The sequence below is a fragment of the Hipposideros armiger genome, unplaced genomic scaffold (genome assembly GCF_001890085.2).
Source record: "Hipposideros armiger isolate ML-2016 unplaced genomic scaffold, ASM189008v1 scaffold_5, whole genome shotgun sequence".
NCBI lineage: Eukaryota > Metazoa > Chordata > Mammalia > Chiroptera > Hipposideridae > Hipposideros > Hipposideros armiger.
In genome coordinates this window covers 3,572,703-3,586,166 of record NW_017731355.1, presented here as the reverse complement: position 1 = coordinate 3,586,166, position 13,464 = coordinate 3,572,703, and the positions used below count along the sequence as shown (strand labels likewise).

At 35.5% G+C, this 13,464-nt stretch overlaps 1 protein-coding gene across 3 annotated transcripts in view; it reads left to right on the top strand.

Moving 5' to 3' along the window:
• The window catches only part of KIAA0586 (KIAA0586 ortholog), a 93,834-nt gene that overhangs the window by 61,149 nt on the left and 19,221 nt on the right, over positions 1-13,464 (top strand). For all 3 annotated transcript variants that reach the window (XM_019644743.1, XM_019644751.1, XM_019644732.1), the window contains exons 29-30: positions 3,041-3,192; positions 5,488-5,596. In XM_019644743.1, the coding sequence (XP_019500288.1) occupies positions 3,041-3,192; positions 5,488-5,596 (261 nt within the window). The remainder of the gene's footprint in view (positions 1-3,040; positions 3,193-5,487; positions 5,597-13,464) is intronic.

The following is a 13,464-nucleotide window of genomic DNA, read 5'->3' as shown; positions in this document are numbered from 1 at the left end:
GGCCGCTCACTGTGGCTGCTGGCCGCTCACGCTGGCTGCTGGCTACACACGGTAGCCCATGGCAACCCACTGCCACAGGGACTGCAGCCCATGCCGTAGCCGGCGACTCACAGCAGCCCAGCTCAGCCCAGCTCCAGGTTGAGCCGTTGTTCAGCATCTTAGCTGTAGAGGGCAGTGTCACTGGCCTCATGTGGATCCGAACCGGGTCTCTCTGGCGCGCCACTCGGCTGGCCCTGGGTTTGTTCTTTTGTGAATTACCTATTTAAGTTCTTTCCCCATCTGTGTAGATTCTAAATTTTTCTTATAACTTTATTTTAGATGTTTTCTGTCATCTGTGTAACAAATACCTTTCTCCAAATGTATACATTGTTCATTGACATTACTTATGAACTTTTTTTGCCATTTAATGAAAAAAATTTTTATGTACTTACTGTCTTTTATATTTTTTGTGTTTTCATGGCTTGCTTAGGTTTCCCCTAACACAAGCTTATACCTGTAGTCTCCTAGATATTTTTGGCAAGGTTTTCATTATTTAGTATATATTTAAATCTATCTGGAATTTATTTTTGCAAATGGTATAAGGTAGAAGTCGAATTTGATTTTCTTCCAGATAAATAGCTAGTTGTATCAACTATTACATAAGCTATCTTTTTCCTAATGAATGGAAATATTAACCATTTTGTATATTAAATTTCCATAGATGCAGGCATATATTTCTGGATTCTTTATTCTAAGTATTCTGGATCTAAAACATTCTTTATTATCTAAAATGTATTAGACTATTGGGTCTTTATGGCACTTTCTGTTATCTGATAGGGCAAGTTTTCCTTTTTAAACTTATTTTTTATACTTTTCTTGGCAATTGTCAGACATTATTCTGTATAAACTCTAAAAAAATTTTTTTCAATGAAAAATAACCCTAATTGGGATTGTGTTATTTTATGTATTAGTGTTGGGAGAATTGACATTTTTATGGTATATCTTACTATTTGTTAAGATCTTGCAGATTTCATAATTTTCTTTATATGGATTCTATGCCTTCTTAATAATTTTATTCTTAATTATTTTATAGTTTTAGCCACTATAATAAAGGATTATTTTTCAATTTTTACATGTATATTGATATAATATAGAAAAAAGCCAATGATTTTTACATATTTATCTCTTATCCAGTCACATCACCAAATTCTCATATTAATTCTAACAGTGTTCTTTTTCCTCACTAGAGTCTCTTGGGTTTTCTAAATCTATAACCATATAATCAGCACAAAGAGTTTTTAATCTCCTCTTTTAACATTATATGTGCTAATTTTTAAAAATTCATTTACCAGTCTTAAGAAAATGTTGGAAAAGTGACATAGGGATAGAAGAAGGTATTTCAGAATATAAAGAGACCCATGTAAGGTCTGAAACAATAGTTACTCCAGATGATGGATATTATGATCGTTATTTAATCTTATGTTATGCTAGTAATTAAATGAGAATAAAACAGGTAATAATGTTGAGAGATTGTTTTCTACAGACTGAATACCAGAAAGGTAAAACTTAAAAACTCATTGTATGTTTTGGTTTTTTTTTTAAGATTTTTATTGGGGAATTGGGGGGATGGGAACAGCGGTGGGGAATTGGGGGAAGGGGAACAGACAAGTCGCGTCCTTTTGTTCTTCAGTCTAGTTGTGGAGGACGTTGCTTCACTGGCCCAAGTTGGCACCATCATTGCACTCTTCCCGGGTGAGGCAGATCCGTCACTGGCTTCTGGATGGCCGCTCACGCTGGCTGCTGGCTACATACAGTAGCCCATGGCAACCCACTGTCACAGGGGCTGCAGCCTATGCTGTCGCCAGCAACTCACGGCAGCCCAGCTCCAGGTTGAGCTGTTGTTCAGCATCTTAGCTGTNTGTAGAGGGCAGTGTCACTGGCCCTCATATGTGGGATCCGAACCGGGGCCCTCTGGTGTCCCAAGCCAGTTCTTAACCATCGCGCCACTCGGCCGTCCCTCATTGTATGTATTTTGCTTCATGCAAAACCTGCCTAAAAATATTAGGCAGATTAGATTAGCATAAGAGATGAGAGGGTGACTATTTGCCAAACCTAAGAAATTGTCAATGGACTACATTTATATGGAAAATATCAATGAGGTCTTTAAAATATTATTTTAAACAATTTAGTTTATGTATAACTCTTCAGGTCTATTTCTATTGATTAAAATGAGATAGACTACATTGTACTATATTTAAAAGGTGACCATTAATTTAGAAAACCAGTATTTCTTAGAAATATTTTAGAAAGAATGTGAAATAAAGAACAGTGACGAGGAGTTTGAAGATAAGGATTTTAATTCCTCTGTGTCTTTTACTAGCTCCCTGATTTTTTTTGACAGTTAACTACCCTGAGTCTTAGCTTTGTCAGTGAAAGACAGTTACACTATCTGACTTGCCTATCTTACAGAATGATTGTGAGATTCAGATTAAATGAGATAATGTATATGAAAGTACTTGGAGTATAAAGTGTAATATAAATGTATAGTGACATTATTATTGGATAGATATCTCTGTTCTTATTGTCTTCTTTTTATTGATTTGATGGAGATGCCATTTAGATTAAGAACAGAGAAACCTGATCATTTGAAGAAAAATACCTACAGAACAGAGCTAAGTAATACCAACACTTTCTAGCCAAGAAATTGCCCCTTGCTTTGAGATGATATTTTAGATAGTATTGCATTGACTCTCTCTGATAGAAAAGGTAAGCTGGAGTGTTAGGAGTTGGTGTGTAGGAATGGTGGTTGCGTGTAGACTGCATGAGCAACTTGTTACTTGGACCCCTAGGTTAGAATAGTCCATAGATTTGTTTGAACATACGTGGTTTTTGCATTCTCTGTGAGCTTTGGTTTTATTTGCAATGAAGGCTTGGTGTTTGGTTTAAGTACACTGTTACTTCTAATTCAGCAGGTAAGAAATATTGGTAATTTTAGTCAATTATTCTTTGTCTAAGATAAATTAGCAATTTATCTTAACTTTTTGTTTATATTTGATAACAGGTGGTGTTTATGAAGATTCGTGTGCTAGTCGTGGTCCAATGAGCTTGGGAGAACTGGAGTTGCAGCCAGATTCTCATCTTGCTCTTCCCACGAGACTTCTGACGGCACAAGAAAATGATGTTCAAGTATCAGTAGCTGAAGAGTATTCTCAGGTATCCAGTCAGTAGTACTTGTACTTTATTTAAAATGAGAATGATAACAATACTGCCTTAGCATGGCATACTCTTAAAAGCATAATCATTGGAGTAAGATAGCCTGAAATCATGCCTCCTTTATTTACTCACTCAAGCCTAGATATATATCTTATCTCATTTCATTTCTAGCTGTCACCTTGAACACACTTAGCCTTTTTCTGAGCCTTAAGTTCCTCATCTTTAAATTAAAGATTAAAAATAAGATGTATAAAATGCCTGTTACCTAGTAAGTAGCTGTTATCATTTACACCTCTGTATCTCTATGCAATATCTATCTCAGTAATTTGTGCATAGTAGGTACTCAGTAAGTATTTATTACATTAAAATTTGCAAAATGTCTTACCATGAAAGATAAGAAATTTCATACTGAATTAAGCCAATGGTCCATGCAATCTTACATACTAGAAAAAAAGAAAAGGATAATTACTCTCCAAGACTTAAAAAAGCGCTCATGTTATTAAGTTCAGTTTTATACCTGTGTAATAGCGTGCATTTCTCACTGTGGATGAATTTACTCAGTAAGTATTCATTGCATGGTATTGTATAGCATAGCATGATGTTGAGAATGAAAGCCAAAAATAGGTAAAATAAAGATTGTGCATGAAATACACCATTATGTAGGGTTGAGAAATATCTGTTAATAACTTCTGTATAAAATAAAAATAGTTTTTGACCTTGAATTAGGCAAAAATAATACTAAAAGCACTACCCATGAAAGAAAAATATTAATAAATTGGTCTTTCAAAAATAAGTTCTCTTCAAGAGATTGGTGGATATGTTCCTTATATTGTCTTGATTGTGGTGATGGTTTCATGGGTATATACACATGCCAAAACTTAGCAAATTGTACACTTTAAATATGTGAAGATTATTGTCTATCAATTATACCTCAATAAAACTATTTTAAAAATAAAAGAAAGATTGCTTTCCTTTAATTGTTGACCTCGTTTAAAATAAAACTATGAAGTGTCACCAGAAGAATGGACCTCAAAAAATTCATTTGTTGGATTTCTTTAACAGAGAAGTATGGCTAGTAATAATAATAGCATACACGTATAGCGCTTACTCTGCCAGAAGCCGTTCTAAATCTTTCCATATTTAATCCTTACAACAACCTAACGAGGTTGTTATTATTATTACCCCCATTTTATGAATGAAGAAATTGAGGTATGAGAAGTTAATAACTTTCCCAAGGTCAAAGCTAGAAAATGACTTAGCCAGATTTAAACACAAGCTGCTTAGCTCCACCATACCCAGCCCTTAATCCCTGTGGTTAAGGAAGGGAGGCAACAGGGAGGTTCTGCGTGGAAGCAGCCAGAGATAGTCATAGTACCCATCTCCGAAATGCACACCCAAGTAATATTTCCTTCAAGGCAGAAACCTACATGACTAATGGCTCTAAACATAGAAGACCAGTGTTATGGCTAGTTGTTGTTAAGACTGCAGTCTAAAATTACTCACTTTTATCTATAGATGAATAGGTGCCTGCCAGAGCTGGGGGGTGGTTATATTTGAGTCCATGTGGACAGGTGTTTCACATTCTTCTCTGCTTGTATTTATTGATAAGAGTCCAGAGACATCTTTTCAAGTTACTGTCAAAGTATATCTGGTAGCTGTTTTCAGGAACTCATTCATAATTAGGTTCATAAAATAGGAAAAGCTAGAGAGAAAATGGCTGAAGTCATCACAGTTTGTGATGTGTGATTGTGAAGGAATTTGTGATTGCTATAAATTTCAAATTCGGTTAGGTTCTCGTTAAGGAGGAGGGATGATGGGGCTTATGGTGGACTGTACGTTTCTTGAATGTCAAAGGAGGATAACAGTTACCTCTCACCCTTGTGAGAATTAAATGGTGTCACTGTATATAAAAGCTCTTCGGAAATTGCAGTGCATTATGCAAATTTTCATTTTATGCAAAAATAGTTATATGGGAGCATTTACAGCCAAATTAAGTTTTTATCCTGTCTGAATCCATCATCATAAATAGTTTGATTTATAAGTAGCTCTGAATTTTCTAGTGAAAATAGGCAGAAATTATTTGAATATTTGAAATCTGTGTGTGTTATCCAAATCTTTTTAAAGACTTTATTTGGAATATCTTTTCCTTAGTAACACTTACTCCATTGCCCATCTGGCAATTAGCATACACAATATCCAAATTTTATATAAAAACACCCAAGTAATTTAATTGCTCAAATTATTTTAAAGTAACCTTAAAAATAATACTATGACGTCATGTCTTAAATTCTTTAGTACCAACAAAAGCAAGACCAAGATGTTCAGCAAGTTGAACACAAGCCAGCACAAAGTCGTATAATACATGTAAGAAGCAAATCTGATATTTCACTTTCGCAGCAACAAGGTAGGATTCGTTTTCCTGTAATAATATAATAGTTTGATACTTGTCCTGATATTGAACAAATTTATAATGAAAAATCTTTACTTTTTTATATGTCTTGTTCTCTAGGTTTCTTTTTGTTTATTTTTTCTCATTTAGTCCATTGGGATAAAGAATCTGGTATCATATTTGACCATGTATTAATATTTGTTAGTTCTTTTTACCAATAAACTCTATTTCTAATGGATTTTAAAACTCTTGCTGGTATTGTTCCTTTAATCTTACCTTTTGGTTCTTGTACAGTTGAATGTCTTTTTAATCTCTATGTAGGTCTATATCTATATCATAGTTGTCTGTTAAATTATAATATGATAAAGGCAGGGGTTATGGCTGGTAAGGTGCTTTGTAAAGGCTATTTAGTGTTGTGTGGTGATGTTGACCAAGTACAACTTAAAAAAACAAAGGACTCATGGTAAATGCTATCATATGGATGAACTTTTCTGTACTATTGTTTGGTTATCAAAATTGTGTGACTACAATTGGCCTCACAGCATTTTGATGTTGTTTTTATGTTTCTACAAGGCTGTTGGCCTTTTGTTTGCCTCCTTGTTTTTTAGTCATTAAAATTTTATATAACCTGAATCTGAAATTTGGTAGGAGAAATTAAGATGTCTTCTGTTTCAAACTTTCTATTCACAATCCAAGAAGAAGTATTAGGAATATTTTAAGCCATGGAATGTTTTTCTTTGTTTTTATAATTATTGTTTTTTTATCTCATTTACTGAGTGCCAATATGATTGCAAATATAGCTGTGCATTTGGAATTTTGTGGGAGGACCTAAAGTAGGAAGGAAGCACTCAAAATATAAAGATCATGCTTTCTGAGGTTTAGGTACTTACTTTTCTGTTTGTTTTCTGTTCTTCTCTTGTTCCAACTTGTCAAAATTTTTCCTTCCCAACTACTTGTTTAACCTAACCATGGTATAGTAGTGTTAATATTGTATTTTAGAACTCAATGGAAAATTGCCTGTAAAACTCTTCTCATCGTATTTAAAAGTTATTCATGACAGTATATAAGGCAAATGAATGTTTCTCACTTACTGTACAGACTGAGTACTGTTACCATTCATGGCCAATGACTATACATTAACTTTAGTTTTTTTAAAAATCATAATTTCTTAAAATTATAAGTGAATTCTGTTGCCTTGCAGGATGGTATATGCAACAAAATGATAATTTTTCTCAGCTTATAGGAAAATATCTTTGGTAAGATTTTAAAGATAAATGTCTCTTTAGGAAAGTGATACTGTTTTTAGTTTCATATATATGGATGTCTGACCACAAAATGGCAATAATTAAGTTTTTTACTTAAAACAATGTCATTAAATAATTTCCAATTGACATTCAATAAGTCAATAAAAATCATAAGAAGAATTTTTAAAAATCAAGGTGTTACTAGTAGGAGGAAGTTGTATTGAGAAAAAGTTTAAAACAGTGGACTTAATGTGTGTACATTTTTTTCATTGAATTTTACACCGAATACAGAAGTTAGGAGAGCTGACCTATGCCAGGTTTTTTTTTTTAAAGATTTTTATTGGGGAATTGGGGGATGGGAACAGCGCCGGGGAGTTGGGGGGAAGGGAATAGACAAGTTGCTGTCCTTTTGTTCTTCAGTCTAGTTGTGGAGGACGTTGCTTTACTGGCCCAAGTTAAACCATCATTGCGCTCTTCCCAGGTGAGGCAGATCAGTTGCCGGCTTCTGGACGGCCGCTCACAGCGGCTGCTGGCTGCTCACGCTGGCTCACACATGGTAGCCCATGGCAACCCACTGCAGCAGGGGCTGCAGCCTATGCCATCTCCTGCGACTCCCAGCAGCCCAGCTCCAGGTTGAGCTGTTGTTCAGCATCTTAGCTGTAGAGGGCAGTGTCACTGGCCCTCATATGTGGGATCCGAATCAGGGCCCTCTGGCATCGCAAGCCAGCTCTTAACCAATACAATGCTCCACTCGGCCGGCCCCTATGTCAGGTTTGATTAAGACAAATAAATACTCCGTGACCTATAAATAAAGCATTTTAAATAGAAGCCAAGTGTTTCATTCTATAGTTGATACATATCTCCATACTGAATTTTTTTTTGAATGAATATGATTGCCTTGGCAAATACAGTCAGTTATGACATTTTTCCCATAATTTTGTTGGTTTTATTTTTTTCCCTGATGGAACTCTGAGACATAGCCAAATGTTTCAGAGAAAAGCAGAGTCAGAGTGCCAAAATAATCCTCGAGGGTTCTCAGGACTTTGGGTGACCTTGAAGGAATCCAGTCCTATCTCATCATACACAGAGGTCTTGAAGATAATGAAGGAAAATCACCTCATCACAAGAGAATCAAAACCATATCTTGTCTGGCAGATAAATGCTTTTAAGAATACTCGAACCCCAAATTATGGCTGTTTCAGGGGGAAGTATTATGTATTTCACTTTGAAATGGGTAATAGTTTACTATGTGTATATAAAAAAATCAAGCAATTTCCTCGCAGTAGCAGCTCTTTCAGTGATCATCCATAATAATTAACTGATGATACGGTAGGGCAAGGACATAGGTTTTCGTAACATCCTCCTGGGAAACCTGTAAAATCCTCACCCCCCCTTGATTATTACTTTCAGATTTTAATATAAAAGAGATTGAATTGATTGTTCCAACAGATGACATCTTTGGAGTCTAAGAGTACAACTCTTTCATTTGCTATTTAATTAATTGGGTATTTAAAAAAAAATTTTTTTTTATTGTTAGTTTCAGGTGTACAGAATAATACAATAGATATCCTTTTCACCCTTCACACAGAAGCAATCTCCCTCCCCCATCTACTGCCCTCCCACCCCCAATATCATACTTATCTATTACAATTCCATTGATTCCATTCTAACATTCTACTCCACATCCTGTGACTGTATGTATATATAATTATAGTTGACATGCAATGTTATTCAACATCAGCTTCAGAAATACAGTGCGGTGGTCAGGCCTCTACACCGACTATGAAGTGGTCTCCCTAACAAGACATGAGTCCATCTGGCCCCCTAAGAAATATTTACATTATTGACTATATTCCCCAGACTGTCTTTTCTATGCCTGAGGCCATATTGTAGTTAACTGGGTATATTTTTGACCACATGATACCACTTATCTGATTCTATATCCCAATTAGTGTGTCTAATGATTTTATAGTGAAAGCAACTTTTTAAGTGATTTTAATGTCATTTTAATTTTTTTCCCTTTCACTGTGCAAGTTAACTTTCTTCAATACAAATGAGAGACTAGCTTTTGTTTTTGTTTTTTTGAGACTAATTTTAAATCCTTTTATTTGTTTGCAAACCCAGAAACAATTCTACAGAGTGATGTATTAAAATAGCTAACTTTGAAAAATATTTTCCTCCTTTAGTTTTTCTTTAAAAATTTTAAGACCATTATAATAAATAATAATTAGAAAGTCAAGCATACTATACTGTAATCAATGGGAAAAATTAGATCATATGTTTTGTGTTTATATTCTAAGACAGATTAGTTGTCAAAGTTGCTTGAAAATCACAGCCTTCTTCAGTTTTCTTACTTGTAGATTATATATGTTGCTCAGAAAATATGTGTCAAAATGCTAAAAGTAATAAATGTAATTGCAGTAATTTATCAAAAGCAGGTTACATTTTTGTTGGAAATAAACTTACAGGTTCACAGATGTTTTCCCTTTTTGACATTATGTCCTGAGTTTAATTCCTAGCAATCTTAGCACCTTTGACATTTCACATGTAGTGATTGTGACTTTAAATATATCAGAATTAGGAAATTCAAAGCTTATGTATATTGAGAAGCTATTTATGACCACATGTGCAAATGAAATCGTTCTTGTTCAATAAAGTGGTAATTTTTTTGCCTTTGTATTTGAAATATAGCTAAATTACACTAGTTATCAGAATTATATGGATCTTAATAATTTCAAAATCCCAGTTAAAAGTTTTTTAAGTTGATTTTTTTTGTTCTTAAGGTATGACACGTAATTTCAAAACCAGGTGTGTGGATGGATCTCTGATAGGGAGGGGATGGGACACAGACTGATAAATCTGCCCCAAATCCATAAATCCAAATGCATAACAAGCATTACCTGAATAAATGTGTTTTCTAAAAATCCATGTTATTATTGATTAATAAAATAGAAATTCACTTTCAAATGTTGCTAAATTTGGGAGTTCTGTTTCTACCTTGGATGAGGAAAGTAGAAAGAGTGTCACATCACCCTATCTATAATAAAATGTCAGATAAACTATGAAATCATAGCATTTCTTGAACCCATTCAAGAGCTTATGATACAGAACAACTAAGTAGCCTAAAATCCACAGAGAGAAAGAGTCCTCTAAAGAGACGGGACACATGCACTATCTCAGTGTACCAGAGCACAGTCACAGGAAGACACACAGGGCACCATACAGCAGATGAGATGAATCTGGCTCAACTTTTTTTTTTTTTTTTTTAAGATTTTTATTGGGGAATTGGGGAGGGGGACCATTGTGTTTTTCCAGGACCCATCAGCTCCAAATCAAGTTGTTGTCCTTCTATCTTAGTTGTGGTGGGCACAGGCTTAGCTCCAAGTCCAGTCGCTACTTTCAATCTAGTTGCAGCGGGGGTAGGGGGGCGGCACAGCCCACCATCCCAACGGGTGTCAAACCGGGAACTTTGCCGCTAAGAGTATGCACTCTCACCAGCTCAGCGGCAGCTCATCTCCGGCGCAGCTCACTGGCCCACGTGGGAATCGAACCAGGGACCCTGCTGCTCAGAGCTCGCACTCTTCACCAACTGAGCCACTCGGCAAGCCCTTGGCTAAATTTTTAATGGATTGCTAAAGGCCAAGCATAGAGACATTGGTAGCTACTGATTCAAGGGGATTGCACTCCCACTTGCAGTCTCTTCTCCACAGACCTCTAGAAAAAGAAAGATTGGGAGGCAGGGCAGGAGACTGGAGAGATTCCTGGAAGAGGAGAGTTCTGGAAACACCAGATGCCCCATTTGGACCCTTTTTCTATAATAACAAAAGCTTTAAGTTATTAGGGAAAAGGCAGCATATCTGTCACCTCCAAAGTATAGGTGAAAGCCCATGTGGCTGGGTGAAGGGTAAAGAAAAAACATCTACTCATGGGGGAGAGGAAAGAAATAGCCCTGGTCTCACAATCTTATATCAGTACCATTAGTGGTCTCTATTGCTGGGAGAAGAGAGGAAACTCACTTGAAAAAAACTTGCTAAAAGGACAAGGCAGAGTTTGGCTGCCACAGGGAAGAGAAATGGGATCATGGTGAAAGCCCCACCACAAGACCCAGGCGCACAAGATCTGACTGGGACTGAGGCTGGACCAGGACAACAGAGAACTATTCCTTCTCCATCCATCACCATGAGACCAACAAGTACAGAGTAACAAGCAGCAGCAGTCTACCAATGGGCAAAGCACAGGAGTGTAGAGAGGAGAAACTCCCTTTGTTGTAGGGGACCAATGAAGCCGAAAGCTGAAGGTGGAGCAGGAACATTGAGAAAAACCCTCCGGCTTCCTAGGGCCCAGCCTAAACACAATGTAACACTAGAGGATTTTCAGGCTGGCGATATGCCAAAGTTAACTGCAGCAACAACAAAACTCAAAGCCAACCCCTGACTCGATTGACTCAATTCCTCACATTAATGGCATAGCTGAAGAAGAGTTGTCCTCATTTCCAAGCTTCCAATACTACTTAACCTCAGTCTCTGTGTCTTACACTCAATGTCTGCCGTTCAGTCAAAATTAGACGTAAATAAAGTAAGAAAACAACAGCAATCCACACTTAAGAGACAAAGCAATCATGACAGCAAGACTCACAGATGACTCAGTTGTTAGAACTGTCAGACGGAATTTAAAACTCAGTTGTTAGAACTGTCAGACAGGGAATTTAAAGAACTGATTAATGTAGACATTATTACATTAGTAGAAAAGGTAGACAAGGAATAGTAGAAAAGATAGACAAAACATGCATGAGCAGATGGAAAGTTGAGTAGAGATGGAAATTATAAGAAAGGGTCAAATAGAAGTATGAGGGGAAAAAACAGTAGTAAAGATGAATCATGACTGTAGTGGGCTTATCAGTAGATTCAACATGCTCATAGCCAAGGAATCAGTAAACTTGACAAAGGTCAAGAGAAATTAAAACACAAAGAGAAAGTAGAAAGAAAAAACAAAAACAAACAAAAACTGAGCTTATCAGGTATCCTAATATATATTAATTGGAATCCCAATAAGAAGAGAAACCAAACAGAAAAGAGAGTTCTTGAAGAGATAATGACCAATAATTTTATAAGAACAATGAAGAACGTGATACTACAGATCCAAGAATCTCAGGGAACTCCAGGCAAGATTAAAAGAAAAAATACTTATACACATCATATTTAAGCTGCTAAAAACCAAAGACAAAGTATTATAGGAAGTCAGAGAAAAAAGGTATATTACTTATGGAAGAACACAGATAAGGAATACATCAACTTCTTGTTACAAACCCTCAGCCCAGAAGAAGACAATGGAGTAACATTTTCAAGTGCTGAAAGGGGGGAAAAAAAGTCAACCCAGAATCCTGTATCTAGCAGAAATACTTTTTAAAAATGAAGGCAAAATAATTTTTTTTGTTGTTGTGGGGTAAGTGAAACCTGAGAGACAGACATGTACTACAAAAAAAGTTAAAGGAAAATTTTCAGGTAGAAACTAAATGATACCAGAAAGAAGCTTGGATTTAAAAAATGAAGAGCTTCTGAGATGGTTAAAATGAAGGTATAAATAAAAGAGGTCTTATTTTCAATCACTAGGAAAGCTAATTGACTGTCCAAAATAAAAAATATACTATTTATAGTGCTTATAAAAATAAAATGGCAATGATAGCATGAAATATGGGATGGAGGAATTGAAAGCATACTAATGAGAGGTTCTTACAGTATATGTTGTGATATATTATTATTTGAAAGTGGACTATGGTAAGTGATAGATGTAGATTGGGAACTCTAGAGTAATCATTAAAATATTTTTAAATAATACTAAATTAAAACTACTCAGTTACTCCAAAAAGCAGGCATAAAACGAAGAGAAAAGGAACAACAAAATAACAAAAAGGAAAAAGCAAGATGATTGACGTAAATTCAACCATGTCAATAATTTGCAGTAAGCGTGAAAAAACATTCCAATGAAAAGACAGAGATTGTCAGATTGGATACAAAAAAACAAGACCAAGTTTATGCTGTCAACAATAAACTTTCTTTATATATAAAGACATAAGTTAAAAGTGAAAGGATAGAAAGAAGAAAAACAATGCAAACACTAATTAAAAGAAACCTCAGAGCCTGTATGAATATCAGACAAATCAAAGTAAAGACTATCAGATAACCTGTGGTACATCTATACAGTGGAATATTACTTAGCAATTAAAAGGAATGAGATACTGATGTACAGCAGCACAGATGAATCTCAACTGCATTGTATAAAGTGAAAGAAGCCAAATTCATAAGGCTAGATACTGTATTTTAATGACATACATTTATATGACATGTTGGGAAAAAAATTACAGATATAAAGAATAAACAGATCAGTGGTTCCCTAGGAGTTAGAGAAGGGTTTGACTACAAATGGCAGAAAGGAACTTTTTGGGATGATGGAAATATCCTAGATTTTGATTGTGGCAGTGGTTACATAACTATATGAATTTGGCAAAGGTGACTTACGGGGTATAAATTATACTTCAATAAAACTGACAAATATTACTGAGTTTATGATACTTTTTTTCTCATGAATTTTCTTTTCTTTTTAAAGATTTTTATTGGGGAACTGGGGGGATGGGAACAGTGC